Source organism: Ambystoma mexicanum, chromosome 8 (genome assembly GCF_040938575.1).
Source record: "Ambystoma mexicanum isolate Mex_15411 chromosome 8, UKY_AmexF1_1, whole genome shotgun sequence".
Lineage (NCBI taxonomy): Eukaryota > Metazoa > Chordata > Amphibia > Caudata > Ambystomatidae > Ambystoma > Ambystoma mexicanum.
This window is the reverse complement of record NC_090929.1, coordinates 234826170-234840145: the sequence shown is the minus strand read 5'-3', so window position 1 is coordinate 234840145 and position 13976 is coordinate 234826170. Positions and strand designations below refer to the sequence as shown.

Genomic DNA, 13976 nt, shown 5'->3' with positions numbered 1-13976 from the left:
CCGTGATCTGGAGGAGGTGCATTTATATAATTCCACTTGTAACTTATCTCCAGTACCCTTTGTGCAGGGGAGGGACAAAGTATCGGATTACCAGCTTTCCCCGAATGAACTGGAGGCTAAGTTTCTTTAATCAACTTGGTCCACCCTTGTCTCGTTGTTCATCTACTATACCAAATGAGATTCAAGAGCGCAATCCTATAGCATCAAAGCAAAAAGTACTTAAACACCAGCATCAAGATGAGTCCATCATAGACTCCTTTTCTTTTCCAGTACCATCTAGGATTCTGGACACAATGGACAAGAGAGCACAAAACTACTTTATATGATCTAGGTGCGGTCCGACTAACATTAAACGATCTGGTGGCAAAAATGTCTTTCATTGAGGGCTTTATTACAGCCTGAAGGTCTCCTCGGGCGGACCAAGTAAGAACTTTTAGATGTGGCATGCCAGATGATTTGCTGTGTGAAAATGCTCGTAAAGCAGTCCTGGAATTGGTAAGGGAGGGAGAGATGGGGGTAAGAACCTAAGAGGGAGGCTTTGGCTTCTCCATTTACTTAATTAGCTGAGGTGCCTCGGGTATCCTCGCCCCCTGCTCGCAACATCCCTCAATCTCTTGCTGGTGTTGAAGTGTTGGTTCTGCTTAGTACAACGGTGGTGCCTTTAGGAGACTCCGGGCCTGGGACTTCTTTGATTCTAAAAAGAAAAAAAGAGTACAAATGGCAAAGAAAAGAACCTTCAGGTACGTGCTACTAAGAAAGGCTCCTGGGAATTCCTACGATCATTGAAGGCCCAGAAATAGGTTTTTTCTAAAGATTGTGATTCCTCGTGTGCTAGTGGACTCTGTAGGGGTACCGCTTAAACAGCCTACTAACAGGGCTTTCAATCTAAGGAAGGGTAATAAAGTGAGCTTAGGGCATTGTTGCTGGCACAGCTGCACCTTTGAATGTAGACCTTAAGAAAATCTCACTAATTACGGCATATCTAAAACCAAAAGATTAACAAAAAGATAATGCTGAACCTTTAAATGTTTCCTCTTTATTTAATTGCTCATTAAGTTCTGATGACTGATTCAGATCTAATCTCAAAGGTCTTTGGTATTACTGCTATGGCCCCTTGAGTATTTGTAAATGGTCAGGATAGTGTACAGGAATTGCTGAATGTATCAGATCACTTATTAAATACGAAGGTAATTGCCACAGGGGGGGGGGCTGCCTTCGTCCCACCAGCTGTCTTGGCTCAGAAGGCGCAGGGTGTCTCTCCAGTATTCTTGACGATGGAAGATGGAGGCTGGCGGCCACAAATAAGGATGGGTGGGTTAAGCCAGAAAGCGTAAATAATAAAATGTGGTACTGGTAGAGTAAGGAGTGTTGCATAGTTTGGTCTTTTTGCTGTCTGAGGTTGATGCCACATTTGAGAGGCTAAAGCAAAGTGGGCACGTGGGCTTTAAGCTTAATCATGTGAATGCCTGAATATTAAGTTGGAAGTAGACACTAGCAACAAAGCCTGGGTTTAACCTCTGATAAACGTTGTGTGGTATATGATTGTCCGGAAATAATAAATGTGTTGCATGGCCAGAATCTCTCTACTAGGGGGTCTAATTGAATTATTGCTATTAAGATATATCATGGAATTCACATGGGTTTAAATATCTTTGCACAATTGATATATGGAAGTCAGCAGAGTTAATTTGATTACCAGAAACGCTTATTATGGACACTCCAATCATGGATGGATTTACCATTCTTTTTGAGCCCGCAAGGAAGGGTTCAAAGGGTAGGCCTTCTGATGGTTTAATGTGTGCTTCGAAGGTTACTCCTGAATCTAGTGTTGAAAAACCTTTTGTCTGGCGTGTGCAGACCTATTAGGCATCAAAATTATATGATGGGATGTTCAAGGAATCTGCTTGCTTGAAGGTGGTTACTAGAACTAAATGCCTATCTAAACCCGCTGTTGGTTACTATTACAGATTTTTGTTGTGCCATTACAAATGTGCTTGAATCATTTGTGATGCAAGAAAATGTGGGTATTTTGCTTTTTGGGCGATTTCAACGCAGAATGTTTAGGTGACTTCTGGTATTCGACGGCTACACAGGGACATTTCTTGCAGCGAACTAGAGACAGAGGGAGACCGCTATGTGGTTGCTTTGACTTTTGTGATCTCGCTGTTAAATGGTAATATTTTGAGTGATAGGTCTCCCAAATACACTTGGTCGAATGGTAGTGTTAGGTCTACGTTGGACTACGTGTTTGTCTCAGACTCGCTGTGGGCCAGCTTCGATCTGCTGGAGGTGATGGGTGATGTAATTGGTGATCATGCACAACTGGTCTTTATGCTGGAGGGGGGTTGACTATGGCTGGCCCAGGCTTGGTGGCAACCACCCTGATATTGAGCCAAGACCAACCCACCATGCCATAATCATAGGTAGTCTGGTCCAAACATTTTTCCAATTACAGCCAATTGCTGAACTTCACTGGGAGTCTTATTTTAGGGAATTGTATTCTCAACCCCTCTGCGCCGCTACTAAATTTCAGGAAGGCAGAGGGGGAGGATGGGCTCTAGGACCGAGTGGGATGGCCTGGATATAGACCTGGAGGGTATTCTTAATGCAAGTAGGAGGGCAAAAAAATCGAATGCCCCAAGCCCGGATGGCTTGACCAATGTAACATTGAAGTCTGCTCCTCTTCTATGGGCAGATGTTTTATTGCAATTGTTTAGGGCTATCATTGCTACTCACCAGCTCCCTGCGACTTGAAAAGAGGCCATTGTGGTAGTGATATTGGCTAAACTACAGGTCATTCAAAATGATGCCCTATGCTCAGCCCTAGCATCCCTAAAAGACAGCATATCAAGGCTGCAAGGAAAGAAGCCCATTGGAGGGTCATCTTCAAAGCCCTTGCACTGACACACATGTATTCACCAAACCACTCTCACCTATCTCTCTGAAAGAGTCCACCCCATCTGCACAACCAGGCCTACCGGAACGCCCTATGCAAACATGCTCACAGTGCCCAAATTTAAGAGCTCACGCAGGTGGCACCAGCTTCCCGTACCTAGCAGCCACACAATGGAACGGCCTACCACCTACACTCCGAGGTGAAAGCTCACACCTAGCCTTCAGAAAAGCTGCCAAAACTCTACTTTTCACCTAACCATGCCACACACCTGCCACTCTATTACACTCATGCCTAAATTCCTGAATGCATAATGTTTTTATTAATCACCTAAATGCAGAAATGTAATTTACTACTACTGTAACTAAGCTGTAAACTTTCAAGTAACAGCACCGCGATGCCTAGGGGCTGCCCTGTGCGCTATACAAGTGTAAAAAATAAAAATAAATATTCAAAAAGGGAGATGTAGCGGATTCTGGAAATTACTGGCCTATCTCCCTCTTGGATGCGACATACAAGATCTTCTCTAGATTCATTCTCTGTTCTTTGGAAGGTTGGGCCAGACTGGACATAAATCGGTCAGGATTTCGCGAAGGCACGAGTACCTCTCTAAACTGCTTTCTAATTTACCTGCTGAGTGGGCAAGCAACGTTGGCCAAGTGTGGCCATTATTTGGCATTCCTTGACATCTCCAATGCGCTTGACTGCGTGGAACGTGTCAGACTATGGAAGATAAGGTTGTGGGGCTGTCCAGAGTATCTGGTCACAATATTTTGTAGTCCCTGCATGCCGATATAAGATTGAAAGTAAGGCTAGATCAGAGAGGTTCTTCTTCGGCTTGGGTGTATGTTGAACGCGGTCTTTGGCAGGGATGTGTGCTTGCCCTGTTTCTTTTTAATTTGTATAGATTTGGAATAAGGGCAGCACTAGTTGGCCCAATGGCCAACCCTCCAGGGTTGGGTTTGCTCAAACTACAGTACTTATTGTGCGCGGACGATCTGGTTTTACTGGATTATACAGCAATAGGCCTGCAAAAATCACTAAAAGCAGCTGGGGAGTTCTTTGGGGATCTTGGCTTGACCGTCAATGTCCCCAAGTGAAAGGTTTTGGAAGTAAACTGTCGAAAAAAAACCTGCTCTGGCAGACATTTTGCCTGCCACATATATGAGCAGAGGTTGCAGAAGGTTTGGGAATTCAGATACCTTGGGGTCCTCTTTAAAGCTAGTAAATCATTGGGTACGGCGAGCCAAGTGCTGAAGCTGGACGCAGCCGCTGCTGCAACTCGACTTCGGGTAATGCACAAGAAATACAGTTGGTTCTAGGTTTTGCCAGCCATTAAGATGTACAACCAAATGATAGTCTCTAGGTTGATCAATGGGGCTGATGCTCGTGAACAAGGTCTAGCTTGGTCTAATGTTGAGGCTTTTATATGGAAACGTGTATTGTCGCTACCTTTTTCCTTTTGCGGCAATGCGCCACATTTTGGGGATTGTATCTCTGGAGGTCAGAATAACAGCATTCTACCTCGAGTAGAATGCTGTTATTCTGAAGCATATTATTCCCCCCATTGTTTTCTCTCGTTGAACAATTGAAGGAGGATTCAATGGCTGAGGGTGTGAGGTATTAAATGAATGGATGAGCAGCTCCTTAGACATTCTGGAACAAAATTCTCTATTGGTAGAGGATTTGCAACTTACTCCTGACAAGATAAAGAGGAAATTGTACGAGATAGACGGATCCTGAATCGTGAACCCCTGGTCTCTTATAAAAAATGTGACCATTTCATGCTGGATATAAAACCACATAACACCTCTCCAAAAAAAGCAAGAGATATGTGGTTAAGGTAGTAAAGCCCTTGTGGGAGAGGCCCTTTGTCCGTTTGTATGTGTTCAAGGGAAACGCTAAAACATCTAATCACTGACTGCGCTGGTCTATGTAATCTTCGAAAAGCCTCTTTTGATTTGTATTTTAAAAGGTGCTGCTTGGTCACATGGGAAATACTTTGGTGGTCATTGTTGGTTGAGCCTTGTGACCATTTGGTCACTTCAAGTTAGAATTTTGTAAGAAGTATTTCCATTGATTTAGAAATGGCATTTTAACATTTTAGATTAAGTTTATGTGAATGTTCTTTTGTCTATGAATTGTTGGTACTTGACTATTTATTGTGGGGATTTTTTTTTTTTTAACTGTCTTTTTTTTGTGTGTTTGTGTTTGTGTGAAGTTTTGATTTTGGAACTGTTTCACACAATAAAATAAAATAGAAAATAAAAGAAAATATCTCTCCTCTCTCGCACATATCCAATTGGGGCAGACTGGCCTCGAATGGTATTCAAGAGTTTTCCCAAGAATCCTACATGGGTTAGGAAACGCCAGTCCTCTTGCACTGCCTGACATGTAACTGACTCGTCCCCAGCCGAATTCCCCTAGAAGAGGTAGCCCCCGTACCCCCGCCCCAATCGGGATGTCTTCAGATTTCTAAACACATACCCACCAATTTAACAACGGACCATAGCTTTGACTAAGCCCCATGCAGAGTCTTCACACCTATTCCTCTATAATGCCTCTGGCAGACTTTATTACAGGGAAGCAGGAGAGCTTTAACAACATGACATGAAATTCCTCAGAGGCCTCTTAGGTGAGGGCATGTCACAGTCCAGACTTCTAGCGGACTACCCCAGAAAAACTGTTCTCCTCTACCTGTTATGAATTAAACCTTCTACATAGGCATTTACCATAGCAACAAACCATGCTCATTTCATACTCCCCACTCCTCTCCATTACTCTAACATATGCACCTTAATCTTACCTTTAATCAGGAATGCATTCTGTCAAAGTGTACTTCTGTTCCCTTTTGCAATATGCACTCCATAGTATTAAAACGAGAAGGCAAAGTATTCGGCTTGGATCCAAATAGCAAATAATTATTCGTCCGGAGTAAATTAGCTATTTTTCAACCGCAATTCGGCCGAATATTTACTCAAAGCCGAAGTTCGCTGCACACCCCCTATTTGTTTAGCACAATCGCTGCCCCAATCCCAGAAGGGAGCTGTAACTTCCACGTTGGGGAGGCTTCCTTTTGCCATAGAAATAATTTGGTTCAGATCTCTGAATAGGTTGCATGGGTCTCCGAAACAGCATTGGCAGAAGATAATTGACCCTCTGTGACATGTTCATCTTGATGCTGTTCACCTTGTTACCTTGCCAAAATTCAGTAGCCTCATTTTATTTATTTCCGGTGAAAACAACCATTGATTGTCAGTGAAACCCATTGAAGCGAAGTTTCTCTCTCCTTAAAGGGGATACTGGTGCGGAACATCTTTTAGGATCAGTTTACATTTCCACTGAGCATTTCTTCAGTACCAGAAAATTCAGGGATACGGGTGCCGTGCATTGTGGTAGTTTTTCTTGGTGTACTCAAGTTGAAGTTGAGACTGATCTTGTTACAGATGGCTCACTGGTGGACATATCAGCCCCAATATTTTCTGATCCTGGTTCCCTATAAATCGTGGAGATCTCTTAGTGGCCCTGTGACTACAATCGGCTTTGTGCTGCCCCTTTTCTATTTCTCTGAGCCTCCATCATAAATGTATCAGAGTATGGTGATGGGGGGGCAGTTATGTTTTTCATCACCTTTCAGTTGAAGGCTGTTTTGCTGATGCTACAGGTCTTCATTCCAGAGATAAATGGCCAAAAAGTACTTATTTATGCCAATGCCACCAGATGGTCTGTCTACAAGCATGCGTTAGAGCAGGGTGGACTGGTTCTACCTCTTTGCAGATTATCCATTGATCTCACCCATAACTACAGATCGCAGCCCTTTTCTTTGTATTGGCCAGTGGGGTCTCTGTATCAGGAGTCCGCGCTCAGATTTTGGGGGGTGGCGCCATACTTTGCTGGACCGCTGAACCATAAATCATGTCCAAGGAGGTGGGAATCTGTGTTTTTCTTTTTTTATTACATCGTCTTCACGGGGGAAGCTGTTGGCATAGGTCACTCCCCACCACACTTGAGTCCAAAGATCACGCACAAAATCAAAATGAGCCTAATGTGTTGCCTCCTAGTGGCACAGCTATGGCCAGTAGGCCACTACATAATTAACTTTCTGGCAGGTAGAATGTTTAACTCTACATCCCTCCACTCGGTGTGGGTTTAGCCCCTGGATTCCTGAGTAGGTAACTCGACTTCTACGACCATCTCAGAAGAAGGTAATTATCCTGGCAGCTAGTAAGAAATCCAGGCGTAGTTAGCACAAATGTAATTGGAATTGGCTTAACAAATAGCCCCTGTATGGGAAGTTTAACTCCCTATCTTGCTCTCTGTGCCACCTTGCTAGGTCTGGTGTTCAGATAGAATCCTCTCTGGCTTATTGCTCTGCTTATTGACAATTTCCATAGTGGACCGAAAATGGGTCTCTTAGAAAAGTGCTTTTTAGTCGGTTATTACTTTGGCATAATGCATCAGCAGTGACAAGTTCCTGCAACAGCCAAATGCTGGGTTTCATTACGATATGGTGGTTGCACCATGTACATGCTTCTTTTGTAGCCAAGGTTGAATCTGTGTTCCATATTAGCCAGGAGATTTTCCTACCAGTGGTTTCCAAATCCTGCCACGGAATGAGAAACCTCTACAAAACCTGCATTTGCAGCAGGTTATGAACTTTCGACTAGATCTATTGAAGGATTTATGTTCCTGGAAAAGGCATTTTGTTACCTTTTGTGTTTCAACCGATTTAAGATGGCTACTATCGCTTTGTGGTATGTGCCTCATCCCCTGCCTAGTGTTAGCACTACTCCAATTTTTGGTTGACGCTCCATTTGTCAAAACTGCCTTTAAGGATGTTTTTGGGTAAGTGGGCTATTTTATCCTTTCACTCCTCCCTCTATGTGGCTCTGCCTGGGCAATCTGAATAATACAAATTTGCACTGGTATAGTGCTACAAACCCTCAGGCATCTGAGGGCTGCTTATTATTACCCACGGTGTGTGGTGCTCATTTATTGACCTCGGAAGGATGAAAAGCTTTGGTCCTGCCGGGATTCTAACCTGCGTTGGCAGGCTCTGCACAGATGTCAAAGCGAGTGCTCTACTCGCTGTGCTATCTCACCGGCTAATTGTATTGAGGAAAGGGTATAAAACATAATTGGTTGTTTTCCCCCATTGTGACTTCTGTACTCTTAGTCCATCATCCCCTTTCCTCCATAAAACTGGCTCAGTAGCTCACCCTGCTTGGTAATCCTCCTAGATTGGGAACAAAGGAATTTGGGTCAAAGTTGCAGTATGTGTGAGCAGGGCAAAGAAGGGGGTGGATGGAGCCATGCATCTGCCCTGACTTCGCCTTTCATCAAGGTTTTCAAGTGAATTATTTGCTGTATAAAAGCTCTTGTTTTATCCCCAGTGGGACAGATAGCTGAATTATAACAAGCAATTGAATCATCCTGGTTAATAGACTTTTGATGAAACTACGCTAATACTGAATTCTGCAGGAAGGTGCCATTTACATACATTTAAAAAAAAAAAAACTTCTCCCGCCTTCCAATGCCAACTCTACCCTCCTCTCTCCCATCTCCTCCCCTCCTGACACTCTTGCCCAAGGATCAAACACTTGCTGCCCACTTCACTTTAATAGTGGTCTCTGACTGCAACAAATCACTTCTGCTTGTATTAACCTTCTTAACATTCAAGTGTCAATTTATTACTCCTCTTGCTCGGAAAGCTAGACTAATGCTCATGGCTACTCATTGGCCTACCTCTCTACTAATTCTTCCCTCAAGACAAAAGTCCTCATCTTGGCTACCCACATTCTATAAAACCTACCCAGGTCCTTCCTCAATTCTACCAATGGTGGTTTTCTCTCTATGCATAACTTCTCCCTTTTAAAGTTCCTTCCCCACAAACCTATCATTGGTCTTGCTGTGATTGTATCTGTACTTGTATCTCGTTCCTTCTGCACTAAACTGCATGTCCTTATTAATCAATATAATGAATTGAAGGGAATCTGAGGATTGTCTAAAATTAATTCTGACTAAACATATCCTAAATGTTTTGCATTTTAGTGTAAAATGATAATCTGGTTATTGATCACAGCACTATAAGCAAATTCGAAACTTTCCCAGCTCTACAAAGATCAGCCAACCCATCTATTCACAAAACAGGCCTGAAAAGAGCTTCATATTTCAAACTGTATAGACTACATTTTACCCAGGAACAAAGTGGCTTGGTAAGAATTCTCTTTTTTTTTTTTTTAAGTGCTTAAGGTGCATTAGGCTTGCAAACCTGTGCACATTATTGCAGGATGCCCAGTTCTTAATTTTTATGATCAATATGACCAGATCTGTTGGTGCACAGGCCATACATTTATCTTATAGTGAGACAAATTGCTTCAAACGGGTGCAGTGGAAAAACGAGTCTATTTGGAAAACTAGTCGAAAAAAATGATTACCATAGGGGAGTAAGCACATACTTGAAGACGTAGAGTGCAAAGTATTGTTGAAATATGAATTAAGGCCTAATGGATGAACGTTGGATATTACATAAATGAATTGATTGTTCCAGGGAAAAGCTACTTTACTATGGTTTTCTTATCCATTCACTTCCGTTCTCTAATTTTAATTACTGGATGTTAAATAATTGTTAAATAAAGTAATTGTATACTTTGCCATTTTAACAACTATATAATCTAGGAATGTTTCACATCTCATTGTTTTGCCACGCACAGTGTATAATGCGATTTGGATAGCATTTTACATTCATTTTGGTCCTATGGATTCACTTGACAGTTTGTATGAAATATATTTTTTTTCTTTTGGTACAATATTTTTAATGTGGCATGTTTAGAATGTTCTACTACTGTTGTACCCACAGTATAATCTACATCCATAAATACTTCCTTCGTTCTTATGTCTTGCCAGTAATTATGGGGAGTTGATACTGTATGATCCTCTGCTTAAGAAAATCCAAGACAAGTAAAAACATAAGGGAGAACATTGTTTTTCAAAGGAAAGAAATTGAATAAAAAAGTTAAACGATACAATGGAGGAAGTGGTTGCAGCGGGTCAGCCAGAAGGAAATGACACTACACATGTTGAAAATGGTGGACTTGAATCGGGAGCAAAAGCCTGGAGAAAGGGGGAGCAGTAAAGGAATTTGTTGCATGCCGATAAGTGGTGATGGTGTGTAGGGAAAAGATTAAAAGACAAAAAGGTAGAAACCAAGATAAGATTAAATGAAAGAAGAGTGAATTCGATCTGAATTAGTAAGAGAATACAATCATTTGTCATTGAAAAAGTGTCCCTTTTAGTAAGTGACAGGTTGTTTTTATGACATTCAGAAAGATGATACATTTACAGGTTACTTTTAGTCCTCTCATATTCCCAAAATCTCTTGCTCGGTCATTCAAGAAATTCACTGCATCACACTATAGTTTTCGGTGGATTAATGCAGTTGTGCTTTGGTACACCCTTGAAAGGTTTGTTCTATTAGTTTCTGGCCAATTTCAAAATGCTTACCCTGCTTAATTTTAGTGATGATTTTTTTCTTTTTTTCTTTCAGTGAAGCAATTACTCTGTTCTCTGCACTGGTTTGCACATACAAATCTAAACCACGTTTAGTGCAATTGACCACAATCTTCGCAGTTAATGGCCACAATCTCCAATTCCCATAGATCACAAACAAAGTGAATTTAAAGTGTATGGCCGCCTGTACATTGCACTGCTAACCTTTTACATGTTCTTGTTTTCAAGCTTGGTCCAAGAATAGTCATGACCCCAGGCCTCCAAAGATCATTTGCGTCCTCAAGACCATTTTGCAGTAATGCAGTACTTTGGCTGATACATAGAATATAGTCTGACGTTTTAACTAGTTCTTCAGGCAAGGACTCCAATGCATTTTTCATCCAGGACTTTAAGAAAACCTGTGGTCCATAAATCAGTTTAGTGATATCAAAAAGAGATTTCAAATGTTCATTACTTTGGTACTGTTGAGAATTAAAAATTAGAGCTGTGTAAAAACTTTTCATTGATCCTGCAGTGCATTTTTATTCCTTATTTGATTCATTATGCCATCTTTCTTTACGTAGTGACTGTGCTTTGTCCCCTCCACCCCCACACACACAGAACACACGCAAACCACACTCTGTCCTCCTCTCAGTTCTGCTTTAGCTGTCCTTGCAGTGTCTGCAGCTTGTCAGCAATCCATTGCCCCCATTCTCCACAATGAACATGTTTACAGATGCTAAATTGCACCAGCGTACTTAGGAATTTTCAGTATTTCATTAAAACGTTCAGTGCCTTAAACTCTACTTCTGGTCGTTTCTGCATCTTTGGTTGCCACTTCAATGGTTGATGGTCATGGAAAGCAAAGACCATACACGTCAATTAAATGATTTGGTGTGACTTCCTGATGCTCTGGCAAAATAATCATTAAAAGCATGAATACAAGGATTTAATTTCTTATTGTGTCCTAGCAGACACTTTCCTATTCTAGTCCTCAACAAATCTTTCCACTAACTAATGCTTTTCTTTGGTATGAAAGCTCCGACTTTGCGAGTTTACATCCTTGCAACATCGGGCTTACGCAAGGAGAGCCAGTAAACAAGTATAACTGGACTGCCTTTGCTCTGTTTTACTAATAATGATGTACGTTCAAAGGATGTATCCCAAAAGATCGAATTACAAAATTACAGAGCCCACTTGCCTGCATTTTGTAATTCGATCTTTTGGATTTTAGCAGGGGACAAACAGTTAAAATCCCAAAAGATCAAGTGGGCTCTGTAATTTTGTAATTCAATCGACGCCCCAACAATTCCCCCGCTCTCCTGTGCGGTATCATGGGCTTCAATCTAATCTACTATGCCGAATGCACACTAAAAGGGCATTTGGCATTTTAGATTCTATCTTTTCGTCCGTTTCCATGGCAATGAATGTTACGGATATCTTCATCGAAGAGGGAATAGTGTTTCACCAGTCTTTCAACAATTGTCCTTTTGTCGTACTTGAAATTTCGAAAATAAGCTATAATCTTTCCCTGTCTCTTAGTTGCCTTTAAGTTTACTATAGGCAAATAATTTATCCGAGCTGTGAATTACACAATTTTTAATTGTTCTACCATAAGGTTCAAGTAAAACCTTCACCCAGAGCTGCTAAGCACATTGCACCAAAGCTGTGGTAGAATTTTAACATGCAAGGAAACCTGTTTGTTTCTGTAGTTTTGATGTCACCAGTTGTGGCAAATGCCACGCACCTTGTATGAATGTTAACCTTGGAAAACATTGTGCGACTTAAATCTGTTTGGGCTGACTGTACCAGTAAGATTGCTAGTATGTTCAATATTCTCAAAGCTACTTTAAACATGCACTTGTATGTGAATTTATTGGTAACCTCTGATCCTGATTTTGTTCCAAAACATTCCACTTGACGCCTGGAAGTACGCTTGTTTAACTTTTTTTTTTTTTTGGAAAGAGGATTTGGCGTCATTCTAAAGAGGCTTGTGCTTTAGTCAACACTGTATTTAAACTGGTGCTGGCTCCTCAAGAAAAGTTAAAATCGGTAGTTCAGGAGTCTTCAACTTTGGTAAGCTTATATTAACACTAGGGATAGAGGCGCTGCCGAGTCAGGATGCCAGGAACAAGAGCAAAATCCAGTTCCTACCTGCATTCTCACAGCCTCTTGTGCCTTTCCCCCATCTCTGCCATGTTTTCGATCAGCCAGGGCCCCAGGCCTCTTCCTATCCCCACTCCCAACTGTAGTCACTTACCTCCTGTTTTCCATCTCAGGCCTTTGGTGCAAGTTATGGCTGCCTGGCATGGAAACTGTAAAGGGTCCAAATCACTTTTACGATTTACATGGTGTCATTGCTTCTAAGGGGAATGGTTTCTTCAAGCCTGCTTCAATTGAAAACAAAAAAAATACTATCACTCCCCCAGATACGGGGCTAGTGTGCTAATAACTATAACCCTCAAGTTTAGGACAGTAAAGTCCCTGTGCACTTAAGCTGGTGGCCACCGCTTGCCACCGCTTGCCACTTCTGCTCCACTGATCGCAATGGTGTGATTTGGATTCTGTTCCTTTAAGTGAAATTATCTGAAAAATTGATTTCTTTTTGATTAAAAAGACTGTTTATTAACGTTGCAATCAAACGTTTTTTCTTCCGCCAGGTTACAAAAGTGCAGACTGACCGTCCTATACCTGAAAATGTGTTTCACTCTCGTCCAAGACCAGAGCCAAATCCAGTGATTGACGCTGAGTTGAAACCTTCCAAGCTCGGCAGTAGGCTCTTCTTTTGGAGCTGGTAGCATCCATGAAGGACTTCAGGAACCCTAAGAAAACACTGCTGTGATTGTCAAAATATGTAAATGTTGCTGCCGTTTATGATCACAACCAAAATAAAGCATAACATTGTGTGTGGTTTATTGGTGTGTTTTGTAAGTTGATCAACATGGGTCAGAATAAAGCGGGGCCCATCTTGCTGTTCCCATTATAAAAAGGAAAAAAAAGCACGATCTTTGTATCTGCCAATGCACTTTCATACCAGTAATTTTAATAATAGTAAATCACATTTGTATGTAACAATTATTTTTTAAGCACTTTTGTATAGGTGGGGGGGGGGGGCTATAACCCAATTTAAGGACATTCCATTTATTGACCTAGTTGGCTGAAGAAAGGAGTGTGCACCCTGCTGCGATTCGGACCGTTGACTGCAGGAAGTATACATTGAGCACGTATAAGGCCTGTGTTGTGATATCTTGTGGATGGGAGATGAAACATTGATTCCTGTTAGATTTATTGTTGCTGTGTCAGTGTGTGTGTGTGTCTGTGTGTGTGTCTGTGTGTGTGTGTACCACTGTGCATCCAGTGTGGCTGTACACTGCTCTTGTATGCAGTTCCCAGTAATGTACAAAAAGATCTGTTTAGTGTTGAACTGCAACTATTTTGTGTTTTTTTTGGTATAGTTTATACTATTTACCCTCTCCTTCATACAGTTTCCTCTGTAAAATCTTCTGAAGTAGTTGTCCAGCCCATCTTCAGTGTAGGCAATGGTTAAGAGGGGGTAATTGGAGACACATCTGCAAAGCACTGTCACATGGATATC

General features: G+C 41.7%; 1 protein-coding gene across 1 annotated transcript in view; it reads left to right on the top strand.

Moving 5' to 3' along the window:
- NDUFA8 (NADH:ubiquinone oxidoreductase subunit A8) overlaps positions 1–13296 on the top strand; it is a 134886-nt gene extending 121590 nt beyond the window's left edge. The window contains exon 4 of the mRNA XM_069609650.1: positions 13042–13296. Within this exon, the coding sequence (XP_069465751.1) occupies positions 13042–13179 (138 nt within the window). The 3' untranslated portion in view covers positions 13180–13296. The remainder of the gene's footprint in view (positions 1–13041) is intronic.
- Positions 13297–13976: the final 680 nt, after the last annotated feature.